The sequence below is a fragment of the Sorex fumeus genome, unplaced genomic scaffold (genome assembly GCF_029834395.1).
Source record: "Sorex fumeus unplaced genomic scaffold, SorFum_2.1 ptg000122l, whole genome shotgun sequence".
Lineage (NCBI taxonomy): Eukaryota > Metazoa > Chordata > Mammalia > Eulipotyphla > Soricidae > Sorex > Sorex fumeus.
The window spans coordinates 30197249-30220790 of record NW_026606179.1 but is presented as its reverse complement, the minus strand read 5'-3'; the positions used below and the strand labels follow the sequence as shown (position 1 = coordinate 30220790).

General features: G+C 45.5%; 1 protein-coding gene across 1 annotated transcript in view; it reads left to right on the top strand.

The window, feature by feature from the left end:
• Nucleotides 1–10073, top strand: part of ABCC11 (ATP binding cassette subfamily C member 11) — a 67118-nt gene extending 57045 nt beyond the window's left edge. Inside the window, exons 24-29 of the mRNA XM_056136105.1 lie at nt 495–684; nt 2817–2976; nt 6184–6262; nt 6831–6944; nt 9374–9538; nt 9651–10073. Of these exons, the coding sequence (XP_055992080.1) occupies nt 495–684; nt 2817–2976; nt 6184–6262; nt 6831–6944; nt 9374–9538; nt 9651–9806 (864 nt within the window). The 3' untranslated portion in view covers nt 9807–10073. The remainder of the gene's footprint in view (nt 1–494; nt 685–2816; nt 2977–6183; nt 6263–6830; nt 6945–9373; nt 9539–9650) is intronic.
• The last annotated feature ends 13469 nt before the right edge of the window (nt 10074–23542 follow it).

The window sequence follows — 23542 nt, the reverse complement described above, 5'->3', positions numbered from 1 at the left end:
TGTCTGCTCCTCAGCTGTGTCCTCCTTCACAAGTCATTTCACCTGCTTGGACCTCTGCTTCCACTCCTATGAAAGGAACCTAAAAATGCCTGCTTCTTGGGATGAGAACAGAGAGGGGGTACCTCTGTACCAGGGCTCTTGGCATTAAAACACCCACAGCTGTTCTGCTGCCCTCATTGTTATCATTCCAGACTCTGTTTTTCTAGAATCTCACGCTGTAAACCAGAAAAACAGTCTATGTTAATAGCAGGGGGCGGGGGGAGGGGGGCATAACTCTGTATGTTCTTACTCTTTGGGGGAGGAAGTAAAATTAGATGAATTTCAGTGGCATGGGCTCTGGAACCTTGTGGGATACTATTTTAATCATGCTGCTTGGCCGTGGTTCAGGGTAGCTGGGGTGGGGTTTATATCTCCAAACAGTAGGAGGGCAGTGGGTCAGCAGGGGATCAACAGCGATTGATAATTTTCTTCTTGTCTTTTTCTTTAAAAACAAGTGTTGTGTTCCTGAAGCTCCTTTACATGTGGAAGGCGCGAGTTGTCCTCATGGGTGGCCCCAATGTGGAGAAATCACATTTCAGGATTACCAGATGAAATACAGAGATAACACACCCATAGTCCTCAGAGACATCAACCTGAAGATCCGGGGGCAAGAAGTGGTGGGCATCGTGGGAAGGACGGGCTCTGGTGAGCTGAGTGCACTGGGCAGACCCTGTCTTTGCCTTCGCCTTTGGGGATCGGGGGCCTTTTTGCGGGAGGGTGGGGTTAAAGGAGGTGGTCTTGCTACCTGCTGGGCCTGTGGGAGACAGCAGAGATTCTGGTGGAGAGGCGAATATTTAATTTTTTTTTGTCAAAAGAAATATTTTAATAGCTTTCCTTCTAGGAAATCTTTTTTAAAAATTACCTTAATTAAGTTATTTAATTTATTTTAGGTAAAGGTAAGGTAAAGGCCCTCCCGTTGATCGTCGATTTGCTCGAGCGGGCCCAGTAACATCTCCATTGGAGACTTTGTTGTTACTGTGTCTGGCATATCGAATACTCTCGGTAGCTTGCCGGGCTCTCCGAGAGGGGCGGAGGAATCGAACTCGGGTCGGCCATGTTGGCCGCTTGTAAGGCGAACGCCCTACCCGCTGTGCTATTTATTTAATTGTTTTATATTTTACAAAGCTGTTCATGATTGGATTTCATTCATACAATATTCCAACACCCATCCAGTGTATATTTCCCAGCACCAGTGTCCCCAGGATCTCTCCCATCACCCCTCACCCCCTTCCCCCTGCCTGCCTCTATGACATGCACTTCTCTCTCTCTCTCTCTCTCTCTCTCTCTCTCTCTCTCTCTCTCTCTCTCTCTTTCCTTTTGGGCACTGTGGTTTGCAGAATATTTAATATTTAACAAGCTTTTACTGAGGCATTAAGTGAGGGACTTGCAGGTGGTGGTGGATTCCCTGGAGCATCTAGATGGCTTCAGTAAAACAGAGCACCCAGGTGAGTGGCCTGGCTCCAGGGCCAGCATCTGAGCTGAGATGGGAAGGGAGGCAGGTGCAGGAGAAGCCTTTAGGCTTGCAGGGTCTCTGTGACAGGAGTGAAATCTGGACTCTGGCTGTCCCACCCCTGCTCCCTGCACATCTCTGATTGGGCTCCTCTTGTCCATGTCCCTCCCTTCCTCTTTTCTCTCTCATCCTGGTGGGGAGAGAAACTAAGAGTCACCGCCCAACCGCACCCTCTTGCTTTGCACTGTTCATAGACCCCCCACCCCCACATTCAGGGGTGCTTCTTAGCTCTCTTATGTCTCCAGCCTGTCCCCACCTGCGCCCCACCCCCCCACCCCAGGTTGCCCGCCACTCCTCCCCATGACCACCGCCTTAGTGGGTCGCACCTCCTTAGAGCCCAGCATCTGGTAAGGTGCCTCCAGGCATGGATAGGGCATTCTTTCCTTTCTCCTTGCCTGAGTTCACCTGATAATTGGAGCTCTCCAATTAGTTCCCTTAGCAGGTCCTGGGCTGGAGTGATAACACAGCGGGTAGGGCCTTTGCCTTGAACACGCCCGACCCGGGTTTGATTCCTCCATTTTCTCTCAGAGAGTCCAGCAAGCTACCGAGAGTATCCCGCCCTCACGGCAGAGGCTGGCAAGCTCTCCAGGGTGTGTTCAATATGCCAAAAATAGTAACAACAAGTCTCACAATGGAGACTTTACTGGTGCCTGCTTGAGAAGATCAATGACCAATGGGAGGACAGTGCTACAGTGCTACAGCAGATCCTGAGAGCGCCTCCTGCCTCTCAAACAGTGGGGCACAAGGTGCACGAGGCCCAGTTTCACTCACCCTGACTTTATTGTTCAGAGCTGAGGTTGAAAAGGCAAAAGCCTTTGGGTTAGAAAGTGAAATGGGCCTGGGGATTGCCTGGGGGAAGAGAAAGGCAGTGTATTCTCCACAGAGCACTCCGCTTGCTGCAAGAAGATCCAGTCTCAGCTTGGCTTGGTGCCCGGAAACAGGACCAGCCCTGCTGGTTTTATTGAGTTTCAGGAGAAGCCCATAATCTGAATTGGGGGTGGTGGTGCCAGGGATCTTCACATATTTTCAAATGCAGGTGAATAATTGGAAAAAAAAAATCAACAGTGGTACTGCAGGAAGACCTGGGAGTTCTTTTTGAAACCTTGCCCTCTGTAGGCTGTAAGAAAGTCACTTGAGGTGTGGGTGTCTTGGGATGCGAAACTCCAGCTCCTTTCTATCTTCTCTGGAAGCAAGATGAGCAAGGGTGAGCCTGTGCTGTCCCTGTGCAGGCCCAGGAAGGTGTGCTCCCTTGTTTCCTGCCCAACAGGGAAGTCCTCCCTGGGGGTAGCGATCTTTCGCCTAGTGGAGCCTCTGGCTGGCCGGATTCTCATCGATGGCGTGGACATCTGTAGCATTGGCCTGGAGGACCTGCGCTCCAAGCTCTCAGTCATCCCTCAGGATCCCATCTTGCTCTCAGGAACCATCAGGTGAATGTTGGGGTGCCTGTGTGGGTTGCCTTTAGCTGTTTTTGGGTCTGTGCTTGATCTCTGCTCCTCTGGTCTCTCCTAGGCCACTCCATCGTGGTGCCTCGAGTGAGGCTCTGATCAGAAAAAGCAACACCTAAAGTTTATTTGTTAAAAAAAAAAAACTGATGGGATGGGTCAGAGTTGAGTTCCCAGTGAAGCATTTGCATGGTGGTTTGTTTAGGCCCAGCTATTTTTATTTAATTTTTTTAATTTTATATAGTAGTTCACAATATTTGATTACATTTAATATTCAAACACCAATCCCACCACCATATACCTTCCCAACACCAAATTTCGCGTGTTTCCATCCTGTACCCCAATTCCTCCCCCCAAAGAAGAACTGAAATAATATAATATTGCCCTCTAAAAGGTTGGTTGCCTTCTACTTTGAATCCCATCAAAAGTGGTGTGGTATTCTTGGAGTATGGGTAGGGTGTGTCCTATGAAGTGTCGTCCAGGAAAAGGTTCATTCATGGGTGAGGCTTGGCCTGAGCATATGGAGAGTGGCTGTGAGCATGGCAGTGGTTGAGTTCTGGAGGTTTTCAAATGCTGAGGCTGGGTCCCTTGGGCCAGGGAGGGGTCTCACTTGCCATCCCCCCCCCCCCCCCGCCCTGGGGCACCCTGAGTGAAACAGCCTGGAGCAGGGTCTGGCAGCATGGTTATAGCGAGCGTCATGTTATGCTCCCTTCCAGGAGAGAATAGGTCCAGCTCTTGACCCCATCAGGAGAGTACATTGGAACTGTGGGCTGGGCCTCAGTAGTGTGTTTATGCAGAGTAGGTGTTCCAGACGGGGGAGGAGTGAGCTTTTATAACCTGGCTGCCCAATCAGTAATATTGACAGAACTGGATCTTCCAGTCCTTTCTGCATAGTCCCTTTTTAAAAGTTCACTTGGACCTATGATTCTACCTGACAGTGCTTGTTAGCCATGAAGCGCTGAGACTGAGGGCGAGGGAGACTGAAGTCCGAGGCTCGTGTTTCAGGGATAGTTGAAGGGCATTTCAGAGACAAGAAGTGCTGTTCACTCATTCACCTGCCCCTGATTCATTTCTGAACCCTTCACTGTTTCATCTTGTCACTTGCCTTTTCTGAGCCCTCTCCAGGAATTGAGCCAGGGAATAAGGAATTCACAGTGTAGCCAGGCAGGATGTAGTGCTCTAAGACTTTACACATTAACATACCAGGAGGTAATTGCTACATCAAAGATAGGAGCACAGTGCTAAGAATGCTTGGAAGTGAGACAAATAACTCTGCCAGATCAATCTATAAAGACTTCACAAGGAAGGGACTTGGGGCAGGGGCTTGCAAAGTAAGTGGGAATTTGTGAAGCAGAAAACGAAGAAGAAAAGATCTTTCCAGAGAGAGGGCACAAATAGAAAGTTCCAACTTGATCATGTTGTTTTAGGGGAATGGGAAAATATTTTAATGTCAAAGGTATGCTTTAAGGAAGAACCTGGCCAAATTGGTGTGTCTTGGTATAAGAATTGTTAAGATTAGACCAAGCAACAGTACCAGGCTTTCCCATACTGCCTTAGTTAGCTGTAACAACAACCCTTCATGGAAACACCATAATTGTCCTCTACAGGGGAGGAAGCTGAACTTAGAGGGGAAAAGTCCCTTGCTTAAGGACATACACAAAACTATGGTAAAGACGATATATAATCGCAATAGTCCAAGCCCATGACCAGTGCAATTCCCTGCCCCTTGCTGTGAAAACATCTGGACTAATTCTTAGTATCTTTGATTCTTTCTGTCTCTCTTATTAACTTGTGATGTGTCAGCAATGCAAAATCACAATTCCCTCCTCAATGGACGGAGTCTCCCCATCTCACGAGTTTGTCTGTGAAAAGACGTTGGGAACCATCATATCAGACAAAACAGCCACTCTGTCTGCTTCTTCTTTGTCGCCACCTAGCCCTACACACAAGTTGTGCCTGGCTCTCATAACTGGGGAATGATAAAGCAAAAACAGGTTTCACCCAGAACTGAGGCGTTGCATAAGAGAAGGTTATTTATAACATTCCTTACGCCAGTGGAAATGCAAAGTCTAATGGGTCCAAAGTTTAGATAGATTCAAACTTGATGTTAGCTGCCTGGATAATTGGTTAGGATTCTTTCTACTGCAAGAGTAACTCCACTACGATGAGTAACCATTTCAGACTTATGAGATGACTATAATAAAAAAAAAAAGAAAAAGAAGAAACACCATAATAAGTGTTTGTGAGAGTGGAGAAAATTGCTACTGCAGGTGAGAATATAAAATGGTACAGCTCAGTAGAAAATAAAATTCAGGATTGCCACGTGACTCAGCAATTGTCTTTCTAGGTATAGTCCCCAAAGATTTGAAAGCAGAGGATTGAACACTTGTTTTGTATATCAGCATTCATAGCATTATTCACAGTGGCCAAAGGTGGAAACCCAAGTTTCTACCCACAGATGAACAGATAAACAAAACATAATATATACACACAATGGAATATTGTTCAGCCATTAAAAAGAATGCCCTTCTAATACATGATACAGCATGTGTAGACCTTAAAAGAATTATGCTCAATGAATGTTAGATACATAAAAACAAATGTATAATTTCACTCAAATGAGGTACTTATAGACAAAAGTTAAAATGACATTCCTAATGATTTAAGTAAGATAGACCCCTATTGCCCATCACACTGAGGAGTCCAAGGCTGATTCAGGAGCCACTTTCCCCCTCCAGCTCTGGTTTATTCTCAGGTTCCCCCAGGGACTCCTTGAGTTCCACTCCTGAGGTGGAGCAGCTCCAGACCCTTGGGCTCAGTCACTGAGAAGGGAGCAAACCTCTTTCAGTGATTGCCCTCAGTGTCTGAGAGCCAGTGATGCTGACCTACTCCCAAATGCATAACCATGGCCAGAGTGGGATGCAGTTTGGCTCATACCTTGCTGTATTCTTGAAGTCATAAGAGAGCCCCACCTGGGTCACGTGGCCTGGAGAGCTAATGCCCCACAAACGAACAACCTATAGAAGAAATGGGTGTGGGAAGACACAAGAAACAAGCTTTCATGGCCTTTCCTTCAGTTTCCTGCTACACAGCAGTTGGCTCGGATCTAACCATTGTTGGTCATTTGGTATGTGACAGAGTACTCAGTGGTCAAGGGCGGTCCTTGAATGCTTTCTCTCTGTCACATGGCAGATTCAACCTAGACCCTTTCAACTGCTACACAGACCAGCAGATCTGGGAAGCCTTGGAGAAGACGTACCTGAACAAAATAGTAGGTTGTGCTAATGTCTGAGCCTTGGATGTAGGCTGCCTCCTCAAGGGGGACCCTCCATGCTTTGAGGTCCTCACAAAGAGCTCCATAAAGGAGACTTGGACACCAGCAGTGAGCTGGGCATGTTTAGGCTCAGGGGCTGCAGCAAACGGAAGGTGGGCTCCCGAGGGCTGCTGGGATCCCCTGGGAGACAAAGGCAGCAAACAGAACACCAGAGACTTTAGCAGAGGTCTGTACTAGGGAGAGGGAATGGGGCAACAGACACTTCAGTTGGGGACAGCTTCTTCACATGCTGTGTCCAGGTGACGCCTTAGAATGATGGGACATTTGAATGAGAAAAAATATTGAGGGGGCACCAGGATGCAGACCTTTGAGCAGATTTTCAGGCAGAGGCTTAATGTCTGTGGGAGTGAGAAGGCTGCAGTGAGGGAAGAGGAAGACCAGTGGCAGAAACAGACAGGGGCTTGCGGGAAGCCCAGGGTTCCTGTGTTGGTCTCAGCCCAGCCTGCAGGGCCGATAGTACACATACTAAGGCTCCCTGGCCACCTCTCTCCTCCTGTTGTTGCAGATCTCCAAGCTTCCCCAAAGGCTACACACCGAGGTGGTGGAGAACGGCAAAAACTTCTCTGTGGGGGAGCGGCAGCTGCTCTGCATCGCTCGGGCCCTCCTCCGCAACTCCAAGGTCAGTCCCTGAGTGAGCACAAGTGGTCATGGCTGGGGCTGGATGTGGGAGGCCTCATGGGCTGTTTCTCCTTCCATTCTACAGGATGCTGAGCACCATCCTGTGTTCTTGACAGGAAAATCCAAAGGCTTCTTCATATCACTAATGGCCACTGTACTTGCATCTGGAGTGCCCGAGGGGCACAGCACTGGGGTCCCACAAAACCCCACATGCCAAGACAAAGCCCTGGGGGCCAACCATCACCACCACCAAGGCTATACTTTTCCAGGGAAGCCGAACGAGTGGAGACATTTGAGAATGACCCACTCTACATTCTTGTATCAACTGTATTTATTTGAGTTAGGAATCAGGCAATAGTGGTTGTAGGTAAAATGATATATTTGGGGGGGGGCAGGCTCTCAAGCAGCACTTGGGAGACACAGGGGAGCACTCTGTGATACTTGGCCAACTTGGAGGAGTTTTTAATACCCAGCCATGAAGTGCTGCTTGGGGTGAGCAATGCTGGGAGCCACTAGGGTGCTGGATGGGGGTCCTTACACATTCCTTGGATTATCTCCCCAGTCCCAGCTATCCAGATGTTTTCCCAGTAATTTTAGATGTTTACCTGGAGTAGGTAATGAACTTTTCTCTCAGAAGCAAGGCAACATGTGCACATGCACACCCACATACCCTTTCCACTCACACAGGCAAACATACATGCATGGCAGTGTATAATACATATGCACACATGTACACCATCGCCCTCATGTGAAGAACTATATATACATGAAGGCACGTAATGCATATGTAAAGATATGCACAGCCCTCACACAGGCACCCTAGTCATGGAGGTGCAAAGTATATGTAGACACATGTACACTCTCCATACTCACACAAGTGTACATATATGCCCAAAGATACACATATGAATGTGTACACACTCCCCAAACCCCTTCCATACTCACACACAGATGTCTATATACACTTCTCCACACATGGGGCACATACACATCTCTAGACTCACATCCATACCTGCTCTATGCACAAGCCTATGTCCACACATGTGTCCTCATATGCACACATGTATACAGATATCTGTGCATATGCCTCCCTGTATATACACAGCACACACATCTTTATAGTCACACGTATACATACCCATGTTCCACACACTTATGGTTTGCACATGCACAAACAATATGCTTCCAACACATGCAGGCCCACTGCACAGAGCTGCATACATGCACGTGTGCACACGCCACAGCCTAGGGTTGCTGCCATCTGTCTGAGCTAAGGGGAAAGAGTAGACTGGCCACATGGGGAGGGTGGCGTCAGAGGAGGGAGGTATTGCCATATGGGTGTGGCATTTCCCTAACTTCTCAGTTCCTCATGTCAGGGATTTAGCTGCTTGGCACTGAAGCTGCTTTTCCATATTTCTCAAATAGGACTGTCACCTTAGGATTTTTGTAGTGTCTGCATATCAGCTATCCTATGAATTACTCATGACACTCTTTCTAAAAATGGTGTTATCTTTTGAAAATTTTATTTTTATTTATTTATTTTTTGGAGCATTACAAAGCCGTTCATGATTGGAAGCCAGACATACAGCACTCCAATACCCATCCCTCCGGTACATTTCCCAGCACCAGTGTCCGCAGGTTCCCTCCCATCACCCTTCCAGACCCCACCCCTTGCCTGCCACTTTGGCAAAAGTGGCCTCATCTTTAACGCTGAGCTGTGAAACCATTCTTTCTGTGTTGGCCATACTTTTCTAAACCATATTATCAATGAGATAATAAGATAATAATCTTATAATCTCATTCCTACTTTGGACAAACTTGCAGGCTATCGAATGTAGCCTGCCCACAGGGCAGAGTCTGGCAAACTCCCCGTGGCCTACCAAATATGCCAAATACCAGTAACAATGATGGGTCTCATTCTCCTAAAGAGCCGTGAATATAATCTCAGGGCTAGGATGAAAGAGACGTTACTGGGGCCTGCTCGAGGCAATCGACGATTAACAGGATGATGAAATGAAAAAATGAAAATTATCAATGAAACACAAATGTGTAAGTGAAGATGTTTATCTGTACCACCCGCTACCTCTGCTCAGTAGTGCCAGGACGTGGGCTGCCCCTTTTTGGGGACATTGCTCTATTTTTTTTTTTAACTCAGCCATTGGGAAGGAAGTCAATAAAACAAAAAGGTTCCCCTAAGGTATTTCCATTGTCCAGAACTTAGTTCCCTAGTTACTCAATGATAGTATGCTCTCGGTGACCAATCTATTATCTTCATTATCTATAAGGGTGCCTGAACCTCAAAGTGGGTGTTGAACTCAGTTCAAATCTCTCATGCCAAAGAACTTCGGGACTGTGTGGTAGTCAGGACTAACCCCGCCCAGATCTTGGTGCCCAGGGAGTGTGCCATCCCCTCTTCTTTGCGTTCGCCAGATTGTCCTCATTGATGAGGCCACAGCCTCCATTGATGTGGAGACGGAAGCCCAGATCCAGAACACAATTCGGGAGGGCTTCCGGGGCTGCACAGTGCTGGTCATCGCTCACCGCCTCACTACGGTCCTCAGCTGTGACCGCATCCTTGTCATGGGCAATGGCAAGGTGAGAGCGTCCCTGAGCTGGGGGAGGCCAGGGCTTTGGTTGGTGCCCCCAGGGCTTGGAGACTGAGCTCAGCGGCGTCAGTGTCCCCTCCCCCACTTTGTCCACCTCCCAGGTTCTAGAGTTCGACAGGCCTGACGTCCTGCAGAAGCGGCCTGACTCTGTGTTCGCGGCCCTGCTGGCGACTGGGAGTTCAAGGAGCCAGGACAAGTCGGAGGCTGCCTGTGGACAGAAGGCAGAGCTCGCGGAGGTTCCCAGAGAACAGTTGTGAGGCCCGCAGGCTGCGACCTTGTCCAGGGTTGGCCTCTTCTCTAGGAAGCTGGCTGAGGAGTGGGGTGCAGGGGGCTAGGGTACAGAAGGAAGGGCTGGGAACTAATTTGTGGGTGTCCTCTCCTGACGACTCAGCGCTGTTTGAGACCAGGAGGTCAAATGATCCAGCATTTCTTTTTAACTTATCCACTGAGAAATTTCATAATAATGTAAAAGCTTTTTATAGTTCCTGATCTGTTAAAATGTTGCAAATGATGTATTGATTTTGTAAAAAAAAATAAAATAAAGACAGAAAAGGTCACCTTCTTTGTTCAGTTTTCTATGTGGGGTTAAACACTTGAGCAGCAGGAATAGAAACTCCCTCTGACAGATCTGGAAAGCAGATTTTTTTTGAGGGGTGGGGGGTTGTGTTAAGGAAACATCTAGAAAAAGTTGATTTTGGTACCGATATCCAAAGGATGTGTGCCTGGTGGACAGTCTTCCCCTTCCCCTCGCCTGCCTTCCTTCCTTCCTTCCTTCCTTCCTTCCTTCCTTCCTTCCTTCCTTCCTTCCTTCCTTTCTTCCTTCTTTCCTTCCTTCCTTCCTCCCTCCCTCCCTCCCTCCCTCTCTCCCCTTTCTTTCTCTTCCTTCCTTCCTTCCTTCCTTCCTTCCTTCCTTCCTTCCTTCCTCCCTCCCTCCCTCCCTCCCTCTCCCTCTCTTTCTCTTTCACTCTTTCTTTCTTTCTTTCTTTCTTTCTTTCTTTCTTTCTTTCTTTCTTTCTTTCTTTCACTCTTTCTTTCTTCCTTTCTTCCTTCCTTCCTCCCTCCCTCCCTCCCTCCCTCCTTCCTTCCTTCCTCCCTCCCTCCCTTTATTTCTCTCCTTCCTCCCTCCCTCCCTTTCTCTCCTTCCTTCCTCCCTCCCTTTCTTTTTCTCCTTCCTTCCTTCCTTCCTTCCTTCCTTCCTTCCTTCCTTCCTTCCTTCCTTCTCTTTCCTATTTTTCTATAACAGAAGGTGCTCAGGGATCACTCCCTCCTGGCAATGCCCAGGGGACCATATGTAGTGCTGGGACTCAGGCCCCTGTCAGCCACATGCCAGGCAAGTGCCTTATCTGCTGTTCTATCTCTTGGACTCTACTTCTCTTTCCTGTTTCTGTTTTACTTTCTGCTGTTCTCTTTTTTCCTGCTGGCCCCTGGCTGCCAAGTCCCGCTCCCTTCTTCCCATCTATTCCAGCAAGGACCCTGGAGGGAAGGGGCTGATCTGTATCATGTGTTCATCCCTCAGCCAATCAGGCGTTAGGCTGTTGGAATAGGCGGTACATGGCCACACTTGCTTGGGGATCAGCTACACTGAATCTCATGAACTGAGATGGAAAGGGGTTGTTTAAACAGAAGATGAAATTGGGGCCTTCCTATAGGACAGAGGTGGATGCTGGGCAGACCCCAAGTAATAGCTATGTATAATAAATCCACCCTGTTCTGGAGCTACCTGATTCCTGCTTACTAATTACTGTTACTAATTAGGACCATGAGAGTAGTTAATTTCTAATATATGCAAACTGGAAAGAAGATCGTTTGTTGGCCCTGGTCTCCCACGTAGTTAAAAATATATAATTAGACAATAAAATTTCAATTTGCTTCTAGGGAGCTCTTGTCAGGGGGACAAACCTAGAGACTTCAAAGTCCTTTTTTAAATATAATTTTATTTATTAAAGCACTCAAAGTTCTTTATTGCTTGTTTTCAATCACAATGTCTGATTTTGCCATAAGAAAATTAGTTCAGTAAACAGCTAATTCCTATCCCACTTCTTGGGTCAGAGAAGGTGCTGGCCGGGGATCACCCTGTCCTTGTGGACTCTGGGATCTCACATGGACGAGGAAGCAGAAATCAGGTAGCTCCAGAATGGGGTGGAGGAGGCAGAGATTGGGGCCATGTGTCAGGAAAGATCTTCCTTGTGGAGAGAGCAGCAGCCAGTAGGCACAGGCATGAACTCTGCTGGGCTGTCCCTGTCCCATGCAGAGAGGGCCAGTGAGCACCCGCTCTGTTTTATAAATGGGGCACTTGAGCAGTGCCGGCTTCTCCTCCTAGTACATCTCTGAAGTTTGAGGCAGATAGCACAGCGGGTAGGGCGTCTGCCTTGCACGCAGCCAACATGGCCGACCCGAGTTCGATTCCTCCGCCCCTCTCGGAGAGCCCGGCTAGCTACCGAGAGTATTCGATATGCCAGACACAGTAACAACAAAGTCTCCAATGGAGACGTTACTGGGCCCGCTCGAGCAAATCGATCTTGTCTCCTAAAATCCCTCTGTCCAGTTTATTCACCCCTCTCCCTGCCGTGCCCCCTCCCGCCACTCCTAGTCCTGGATTTTTCTTGGCTCCAAGGAGTGCCTGGGTCCCCCCACCTCCCTGGACCTCCAGAAGTCCTGGCAGTCATGTACACACTCCAAAACTGTCACTCATTTGTAAGGATTACTCCAGCTGTACCTTCCCAATAAAAACACTGAACAAACATTGCAAACTGTAATGCACAAGAGGGGGGAGGGAAAGAGGAGGAAGAGGAGGAGGAGGAGGAAGAGAAGGAGGAGGAGGAAGAGGAGGAGGAGGAGGAGGTGGAGGAGGAGAGAGAGAGAGGAGAGAGAGAGAGAGAGAGAGAGAGAGAGAGAGAGAGAGAGAGAGAAGAGGAGAGAAGTGCTTGCCCATAGAGACAGGCTGGCGGTGGGGAGACTGGCAGGGAGGGAAACTGGGGGCACTGGTGGCAGGAAATGTACTGTGGTGGAGGGATGGGTGTTGGGACATTGTATGGCTGAAACCCAATCATGAACAGATTCGTAGTTGTCTATCATGGTGATTCAGTTAAAAATAAAGATAAAGAAATAATACTAATACATGTTGCAACATAAAAAGAAAAGATAAATAAAGAGTACCTGGGATGATCCCATACAGCCCTACAGTTTGAGCTGCCCTGGTTGAGAGGGGGTGCATGACTCACCTACAAGTTGCAGGTTGCTCTCCTCTCCCTGTCCTACCCATTTCCAGAGCTCCTGTGGGACCAAGCCTGAGCAACCTAGCTTGTGGCACAGCCTAGCTGCCATGTGTTCCCCAGGTTTGCCAGCAGATGGCAGATTCTTCCCAAAAATGTGAACAAGGTCCCTCTAGTTTCAGATCAGAGACTTGAAATAGAGCCTCTTCCACAGTTTCTCTGGGCCCACATCCACCTTCTCTGGTCCCTCTACCAGCAGCTCTCTCTCCTGGAATGGCCCCCAACCTCAGCTTTCAAAAAATCAGTTCGGATTACCCAGAACTTATTTTTATATTTTTAAATTATGTATTTATTTATTTTTTTAATTGAATCACCTTGAGATATAGTTACAAAGCTCTCATGTTTGAGTTTCAGTCATACAACGATCAAACACCCATTCCTCCACCAGTGTACATTTTCCACCACCTCTGTTCCCAGTATCCATACTTCCCCCCGCCCCGTCCCCCATCCCCCTGCCTTTATGGCAGACAATTAGACAATTTTCCCCTTACTCTCTCTACTTTAGGGCATTATAGTTTGCAATACAGATGCTGAAGGCCATTATGTTGGGTCCTTTATCTACTTTCAGCATACATCTCCCATCCCGAGCAATCCCTCCAACCAGCTGCCTTCTCCCCCAGCTCATGAGGCAGGCTACCAACCATGGAGCAATATTCTTGACCCTGTCTCTACTGTCCTTGGGTGTCACTCTCATATTATGTTATTTTATATTCCACAAATGAGTGCAGTCATTCTATGTCTGTCCCTCTCTTTCTGACTCATTTCACTTAGCATGATACTACCCAGAGCTTTTATTTGTTTTTTTTTTTCTTTCTTCTTGGGTCATACCTGGCATTGCACAGGGGTTATTCCTGGCTCATGCACTCAGGAATTACTCCTGGTGGTGCTCGGGGGACCATATGGGATGCTGGTAATGGAACCCGGGTCGGCCGTGTGCAAGGCAAACGCCCTACCCACTGTGCTATCGCTCCAGCCCCTACCCAGAGCTTTTAAAAGAAATTTGTTCTGTCTTGAAATGTGTTTTGATTTCTTTGGTTTAGGATGGAGACTCAGTGTTAGGATTAAAAATAATAAATGGTAACAGCAAATTAAGTGGGGTCAGAGAGTTAGTACAGGACGTTTAAGGAGCTTGCCTTGCATGCAGCCAATCACAGTTTGATTCCTGCCATCATATGTTTCCGGAGCAGTTGCAGGGTGCAACCCTGGAGGCACCTCAGAACTGGTGGGGTGGCCCAGGGAATCCCAGGCACCATTGCCCCGCTGTATCTTCAGGCCCTCTCTTGAACACATGAACTGCTGGCTGGGAATTGCTGGGAGCAGGCTCCCCACCCACAGAAGAATTGAGAAGCACTGGCTAACAACCAACAACAAAGCATGACTTTTTTTTGAATAATAGTAATTTAAAAATAGCATTGATGGGGCTGGACAGATAGCACACCGGGTAGGGCGTTTGCCTTGTACGTGGCAGACCTGGGTTTGATTCCCAGCATCCCATATGGTCCTCTGAGCACTGCCAGGAGTAATTCCTGAGTGCATGAGCCAGGAATATCCCCTGTGCAACGCTGGGTATGACCCAAGAAGAAAAAAAAAATAACATTGGTAGTGCTACAACCATGCTTAAACTTCAACATAAAGTTGAGCTCAGGCTTAAACTGAGCATGAGAATTTTTTGCTAAACACTACAATCAATTAATAAATTCCCTCACTGGAGACCCCAACTTTAGGACAATCAAGTACATACAGACACCGGGAATTAAACTTTCAGCCTCACACTTGCCCATGGCACTTTTGGGGGATTATTTGGTTTGGGGGCCACACCCAGCGGTGCTCAGGGGCTACTGTGCACAGGAATGATCCCTGATAGTGCTGAGGAACCATATGTCGTGCCAAGGAATCAAACTGGATGGGCGGTGTGTGTGTGTGGGGGGGTGAAATTCAAGAGAAGAGTCTTAACCCCTATACTATCTCTTTAAACCACAAGGCCCTGTGTACCTCTTTAAGCCACTAAGCTGTATTCTGGGTTCTCCAATTTGTTTTTGTAAAGAGTTCCACATAATTTCATTTTTTCTCTTCTCCTTTTGTATATTTGTACCACCTTTGAAAATTGCATGTTTTATTGTTTTTCATTAAAACCTTTTCCTTCTTCCCAAAAACTACTCAGGTGAGTGACAAAACTTGAAAAAATGTAAATTCAATATTCTACCATAGCAGAAACAAAAATGAAAAGAGGGCATGGGCATGTTCTGTTTTTTTTTTCTTTTTTGCTTTTTGGGTGACACCCAGAGATACACAGGAGTTACTCCTGGCTCTGCACTCAGGAATTACTCCTGGCAGTGCTCAGGGGACCATATGGGATGCTGGCTGGGAATCGAACCCTGGTCGGCCGTGTGCAAGGCAAACACCCTACCCGCTGTGCTATCGTTCCAGCCCCTCATGTTCCATTTTGAGCTCTCTCTCTCTCTCTCCACCCTCGCTGTCTATCTCTCTCTCTCCCCTCACATTTCTCTAAATTTTGTTCATATTTGATCCTTATAACCCCACCAGGAGTGATTCCTGAGTATAGAGGCAGGAATAAGCCCTGTGCTCCTCTGGGTATATCTTTCCCCCTGGCCAATATTTTTTTGCTTTATTGTGGGGAAAAAAATGAAAAGAGGGACTAGAGAGATAGTACAGCAGGCAGAGCTTGTTCTCCGGCCCCTTCAAAGAAAAAAAAGAGAGAGAAGAAATGGAAATCTGACTAAATCTGACTAAGATGTGTGGCCGGGCTGGGGCTCGACTCTACCCCAGGCTGTGTGTTCAGGCAGCAGGAGACCTCTAAGCCTCTCTCTCATGACACCAATTTAACAGTCATCGAAATCCCTCTGGGACCCTGCCACTCCGTTTTCCACCACAGACTTTTGACCTCAGTTTCCGGCTGTGCCTGGTGTTCTTCAGAGAGCTTCCACCTGGTTGCAGTTTCGACGTAGTAGCAGACAGGGAATGTACTTCAGGGCACACTGGCATTGTGCATTTTCTGTGGGCATTGCCAGGTGACCACCTCTGAAGCCATCGGTGTGTCTGTGCCTCCAGCTGCAGCTCTTGTGAGGACTTTCCCTCCCAGAGTAGACTCAGAGCTTGCTGAGGGTGTACCCGGCAGTGGCTGATGATGTTGGGGTACTCCTTGACATGACCCTCTCACAGTCCCCTAAGCCAAGCTCTTAGACATACCCAGTCTGAGTGGTACACTTGAAACATTGCTTATGGCTGCAGCCCCCATTCTTCCAAGGCAGATGTTACATTCGGGACTGTCTGTCGTGTGATTGCCACTGAGGTTGGCTTTTTCTGAGGTGGCAGCACACATTGTGAGCAGTTTGTGAACACTTTTTTCATTGTGGTGCTGACTGTGGGTGGGCAGGGGATTCATCCGATGGTAGGCAAAACAGAAGACCCCATTGAACCAGCCCAACCCCCCGAGGTAAGCTCTGGCTTCCAGCACCCTGATCATCACTGGGCAGTCTGCATCGGGGTCCAAATGGACTGACAAATAATCACCACCTGTTTATGAGCTGCTCATTGCCTACAAGTCTCAGTTATCTGGTGGACAGCAATGGAAACACAGTCTTTTGGCTCAAGACAATCTTGAGCCAGGGAAAGAATTCCCACATCCATACTGTCTCTCATGAAGACTGATCATTGCTGTTTCCTGCAGCTACAGAAAAATGGGCTGGCAGGACAGACAGTAGGTTTCCCACCCACCAAATATATACACACTGCACTGTGGGGCTGGAGCGATAGCACAGTGGGTATGGCATTTGCCTTGCACGCGGCCCACTTGGCTGACCAGAATTCATTTTCTCTGCCCCTCTCGGAGAGACTGGCAAGCTTCTGAGAGTATCTCGCCCACACGGCAAAGCCTGGCAAGCTACCTGTGATGTATTCGATATGCCAAACACAGTAACAACAAGTCTCATGATGGAAGCGTTACTGGGCCTGCTCGAGCAAATCAATGAACAATGGGAGGACAGTGCTACAGTGCTACAGTGCACTGTGGTGCGGGAGGCACTGTGGTTCGGTGATATTGGGCTGAGCCTGAGTCTCAATAAGCAGTGACACAATAAGAATTAGACTTGTGGAAGTCACTGTGGAAGAAGTGACTTGGCCAGGGAAGTGGAGATTCGTTTAGCAGCTAAGTGTGATTTCTATGGGACTGGGAGTAAGCTGGTCATATGCTCATCAGAGGCACACTTCTTCAAGTTCAGCAGATGACTTAGTCCTTAAAGGTTGGCCACTTTGGTTCCATATCACTGGCTGCTCCCATGTAACAACAGTTCTCTCTCTTCTAAAGCTCCTGCTCCTCCTCTTTCCTATAATTTGAGTCACAGTCCTCTTTGTTGTTGTCAGATCCCTGATTACTCATGCCCCTTTCCCCGGACTTGACCATATTCCCAAGTGCGTTAATTTTTTTTTAATCTGTATTTCTTGAAGCTCTTTGGGGGAAGATATCACCTCCATTGTCTGTCATGTGCGTCATGGTCATGGAAATTATGACTGTGCGTGGCTGAGATTGGATAGGCCAAGCCTAAGGATCTTTCATGAGTTTGTTTAAAAACATTCTTTACAAATGTATTTGTTTTTGTATTTGTATTTGTTTTGAGTTTGTTTAAAAACATTCTTTACAAATGGGTATTTGAACTACTTTACAAAATTTTTTTTAAAAGTTATGTGTGAGATTTAAAAAATTAAAAAACCAGTTGTAACAAGAGAATGTAGAACTTAATTTCCTTATATTTGTTTATATTCATAATTTGTATAATTGTATGTGCTTATATTTTTTAGTTAAGTCTTGGAGTGGAAGAGAGCAGAGTATTTTTAAGTGCCCAAGATCCTGAATGTCTGAATAAATCCCAGAACTAATTCTCCCTTTGCTCCACAGGCAAGCTTTCACACAAACTACCTGGAATCCAGGGACAGCAGGGACAAATGCAAATCCAGTGGCAGCAGAGACAGAGGTTGCTGCTTTCCAGCGCCCATTTGAAGAGAAATAGCGAAAAGAAGTTCCTCAAAGTACAACCACTAGGTGGAGCTAGAAAACCGTGTTGGGAGAGGGGAAGGGCTCAAAAGCAAGCTTGTTGGGCAGGGCAGATTGGGACAGTGGTGCAGGAAAGTGACTCTGGTAGAGAGTGTGTTGCTGGAATGTTTATGCACAAAGGAAACCCTACATTAACAGTTTTGTAAATCAGGGCACTAAAAGTAATAGATTAGATAGATAGATAGATAGATAGAGCTATAGATATATATGGGCTGGAGCGATAGCACAGCGGGTAGGCGTTTGTCGATTCCTCCGCCCGGTAAGCTACCGGGAGTATCTCGCCCCCACGGCAAAGCCTGGCAAGATCCCAGGTGACATATTCTATATGCCAGAAACAGTAACAACAAGTCTCACAATTTGTTGTGAGATGTTACTGGTGCCTGCTAGAGCAAATCGATGAACAACGGAAAGACAGTGCTACAGGACAGTGCAGTGATATATATATATATATATATATATATATATATATATATATATTATATAAAAGAAGCAGTCTTCACATTCCTGAAATGTGCTTCTTGAAGCTGTGCCAGGGGTCAAGCCCAGGACTAGGACACATGGCCCCTCAGGTTATTAGAAGTGTCCCAGTAGGAGTGGCTAGTGCTCCTCAAACCTGGGAGCATTTTCTGACTTTGAAAGATTCTTTTAAGGAGTGCACATTTGCTGTTACCAAGCTTGGAGAAGGCAGAGATTCTGGGTTGGTGGGCAATTGGTGATCGGAGAACTTCTAGGGGACAGATGACTCTGGGCACAAGGCCTTCCTGTGACAGTTCTCACAGAACTGATTATTCTGATACCAGAATAGCTTGGGGAGACTAAAATACAGATTGCTGAACCCCACCTTGTGCTTTCTGATTCAGCAGGTCTTGGGTGGATAAAGAATTGACCTCTAACAAGTTTTCAAATGTGATTGATGGTGATGATTTCCGTGACACCACATTGCTTTTTGTTTATGGTTTCCAACCAAGTCTGGCAGAGCTCAGGAATAACTCCTGGCTCTGCCATGAGGGCTCCTGGCAGTGCTCAGGGGACAGTATGGGGTGCTGGGAATCAAACCTGGTTTGGATATGTGCAAACAGATTGCTCTTCCTGCTCTACTATCTCCCCTGTCCCAGCCGTGACATCACATTGAAAATTTAACATCAGTCATTGGCCATCTAGCCAAGGAAGAGCTCAACACCCCTAATCAAATGTGGTCTATCATTTCTGGGCACTTCCAGAGCATTTTTCAGTACTCTTTCAATTCAGAACTTCTGAGCATCTCACGGAACCACCCTTGAATGTCCTTCTCTCTATCACCTCATGTGAACGTTCCACAGAACTCAAAGGTAAACCCAGCATGCCCTCTCTCATTTTTCTGGAGATACTAGATGACTTTAAAGACATTTGGAACTAAAGAAGAGATTTTAGCCCAGTAACTCAAATTCCAATTGAATACCAGGTACCGTCTTCTTGTTTGTGGTTGGGGTGGTTTGGGACCATCCATGGAGGTGCTCAGTGGATCATATGTGGTACCACGGATGGAATCAGGGTTGGCCATGCAAGGGGAGCATCTTATCTTTTGTTCTCCCCCTGAATGAATTCACTGGTCACCCTGTAAGTTACCCTTCCTAAAATTGGGCAGCCTTGTTCTTTTTTCTTTCTAAAATCCCTTTTTGTGTTTGTGCAAACAAGATAGCTGCTTCAAGGTCATGGGTCCACATTCTTCCAAGCATTTGGCATGTTGTTAACCAAGCTCTTTCTCTCCATCGATCACTATGTTTATTTTTTAGTAGACCCTTGAGTGGTAGTGGAACCAAAACTGCATGGTTATACTAACTAAAAATTAGCATTCCAACTCTCTAGGTGAGGTCAATCTGTACACAAGTGATGATGAGCACTGTTACATATGCCTCATTGGTCAACCATTTCTCTTCTTTGGGAAAGTGTCTGTTCCTTTCCTTAGCCCATTTGTGAATAGGGATTTTTTGTTGTTGAATTTTGTGAGTGCTTTATAAGTCTTTATAAGCCCTTTATCTTATGTTCAAATACTAAATGCAAATATTTTGTCTCATTCAATAGAGGATCTTGTTATTATAACTTGGCTATCTTGTTTTGTGAAGACAAAAAAAATTGATGTAGTCCCATTTGTTTACTTTTGTTTTTGTTGTCTCTGCCTCTGTGATTTTTTCACTGAAGATATCTCTGCAGTCATTTTCTTGGAGAGTACCACTGATGTTTTTTAAATGTATTTTATGAATTCTTGCTCTAATCTTGAGGTCTTTAATTCACTTTGAGTTTATTTTTGTAAATGAGCAAGGTACAGTTCTAACTACATATTTTTAAAAACATATCATATGGTTATCCAGTTTTCCTAACACCATTTGTTAAAGCTTTTGTTGTTGTTAAAATTTCACATACTTAGATCCTTTAAATTTGGGGGCTTAGCTCAGGACTCTTGATTCTGTTCCATTGATCTGCAGGTCTATTTTTATTCCAGTACTGTGCAATTTTGGTTATTGTGGCTTTGTTCAAAGTTGGAAAATGCAATGCCTCCCTTCTTCTTTAAAACAGATGACTGTTTTCATGTTGTTTACAAATAGTTATAGTTTGACTTCTTTGTTTAAAATCTAAATGTGTTTGATATCTTTTTCTTGTCTGATTGCTATGTTGAGGACTTGCAAAACTATGTTGAATAAGAGTGGTGACAATGAACATCCTTGCCTTGTGCCGGATTTCAGAAGAGTATAGGCTTTCAGTTTTTCACTACTAAATATAATATTGGCTATAAGTTTGTTTGCTGTGAATGGCCATTACTATCTTGAAGTATGCTCTTTTTTTTTTTTGGGTCATACCCAGTGATGCTCAGGGTTTACTCCTGGCTTTGCACTCAAGAATCACTCCTGGCGGTGCTCGGGGGACCACATGGGATGCTGTGAATTGAACCCCGGTCGGCTGCGTGCAAGGCAAACACCCTACCCGCTGTGCTATTCCTCCAGCCCTGAGGTATGTTCTTTCTATTCCAATTTTTTTTGACTTTAAAAAAAATAATGAATCAGTGTTGGATTCCATCAAAAACCTTTTCTGAATCTATCTATATGCCCATGCGATTTTATCTTTATTTTTGTTAGATGGCATATTACATTAATTCATTTGCATATATTGAACATCCTTGCATCGCTTGAATGAGCTCCACTTGATCATGATATAACTTTTTTTTTTTTTTTGCATTTTGGGTCACACCCGGCGGTGCACAGAGGTCACTCCTGGCTCTGCACTCAGGAATTACCCCTGGCAATGCTCGGGGGACCATATCAGATGCTGGGCGGGCAACGTGCAAGGCAAATGCCCTACCTGCTATGCTATCACTCCAGCCCCTAATCATGATATATCTTTTTGATATATTATTGGATTTGGCTCCTTTTGATTCTTTTGATATATTGCTATATTTTGTTCCTAGAATTTTTTTGAGGATATTTGCATTGATGTCCATCAGGGACATTGATCTATAATTTTATTTTCAGTAGTATATTTGTTTTATATTTCAATATCACAAATCACAAAAATCACAAATCATCCTGTTATTCGTCGATTGCCTCGAGCAGGCCCCAGTAACGTCTCCTTCATCCTAGCCCTGAGATTATATTCAAGGCTCTTTAGGAGAATGAGACTCATCATTATTACTGGTATTTGGCATACTGGGTACTCCACGGGGAGTTTTCCAGACTCTGCCATGTGGGCAGGCTACATTCGGTAACCTGCAAGTTTGTCCAATATAATATTGGCTTTATAGAAACTATTAAGGAGGATTCTTATTTCCTCAATGTTTTGGGTGGAATTTGAGAAATATGGGCACTGAGTATTCTTTAAAGTTTTGATAGAACTCACTAGTGAATCCATATGGACCTGGACTTTTATTCTTGGGAAGATTACTATTTCAATTTCTTTACTTAAGAATAATCTGTTCAGTTATTCTATTTCCTCTAGGTTTAATCTTGGGAGTTTGTATGATCCTAAGAATTATTCATTTCTTAATTTAGGTTGTTGAGCTTTGCAGCATAAAACTGTTCATGATTTTTAAACATCTTATGACTTTAAAAAAATTATGAGGTTTCTATCATAATTTTTCTCTTATCATCTTTGATCCGATTTATTTGCTTTTCCCTTTTTCACTTGGTGAGTTTACCTGAGGGCTTGTTAATATTATTTACTCATTAAAAAAAGGATTTTTTTCTTATTGGGGGTGGTGAGGGGACACACCCAGCAATGCTCAGAGGTTACTCCTAACTCTGTGCTCAGCAATTACTCCTAGTATTGCTCGGGGGACCATTGGGATGTTGGGGGTGGAACCTGGGTCAACCTTGGGCAAGGCAAACACCCTACTCACTGTAGTATCACTCCAGCCCCATATTGTTTACTCTTTGGAAGAACCAACTTTTGGTTTTGTTACCCTTTGTATTGTTTTCTTATTTTCCATATCATTGATTTCTTCTCTGATTTTTAGTATCTACTGCATTCTATCTGCTTTGCAGATTTAATTATTATCTTTCTAGTTTCTCTATCTAGAGGTTAGATTGTTGATTTGATCCCTTTTTATTCTCGTTTGTTTTGAGGAAACTTTTTTTTTTTAAATTCCTTGATTTGCTCTTCATTTTAATTGTTATTTAACAGAATTTTGTTCAATTTCCAAATGTTGTATCCTTTCTTTTTTGGGAGGTTTATTTTTAATTTTATTAATGCATCATGACTTACAAAGTTACTCCTAGTTGAGTTTTAGACAAACTACATTCTGGCACCAATCTCATCACCAGGTTTTCCAGTTCCCAAGGTTCCTCTTGTTCCTAGTGCTATTGACTCTCTGATTTAGATATTTAGTTATACCACTTTAAACCCTCAATGTACCTGGACACCCTTGATCCCTGCTCTTCATTTCTTTCTATCTTTTCTTTTTTCTTATTTTTATTTATTTATTTTTTATTAGTGAAACACCATGAGGTACAGTTGTAGATTTACAATTTTTTGTGCTTGGGTTTAGATTATACAATGATCAAATACCCATCCCTCCACCAGTGCCCATTTTCCACCACCATGGATAATATCCCTCCCACCCCCATCCCTCCCATCCCACCCTGTCTCTGTGGCAGGGCGATCCCTTGTGTTCTCTCTCTCCATTTGGGTGTTGTGGTCTGCAAAAGAGGCTTTGAGTGGCAAACATGTTCAGTCCATTGTATACTTTCAACATGCATCTTCCCTCCTGGGAGGATCCTCCAAACATCCTTTATTTGGTGCTCCCTTTTCTATCTGAGCTGCCCTTTCCCCTAGAATGCCTGACTGCCCTCTAAGCTATGGAGTAATCCTCCTGGTGCTGATCTCAGCTATTCTTGGGTATTAATCTCATATTTTGTTACTTTATATTCCCCAGATGAATGCAATCTTTCTATGTCTATCCCTCACTTTCTGACTCATTTCGCTTAGCATGATACTTTCCATGTTGTACCACTTGTATATAAATTTCATGACTTCATCTTTTCTAACAGCTACATAGTACTCCATTGTGTAGATGTACCAAAGTTTCTTTAACTAGTCATCTGTTCTTGGGCATTCAGGTTTCTTCCAGTTTCTGGCTATTGTAAAGAGTGCTGCAATGAACAAACAAGTGCAGATGTCACTTCGA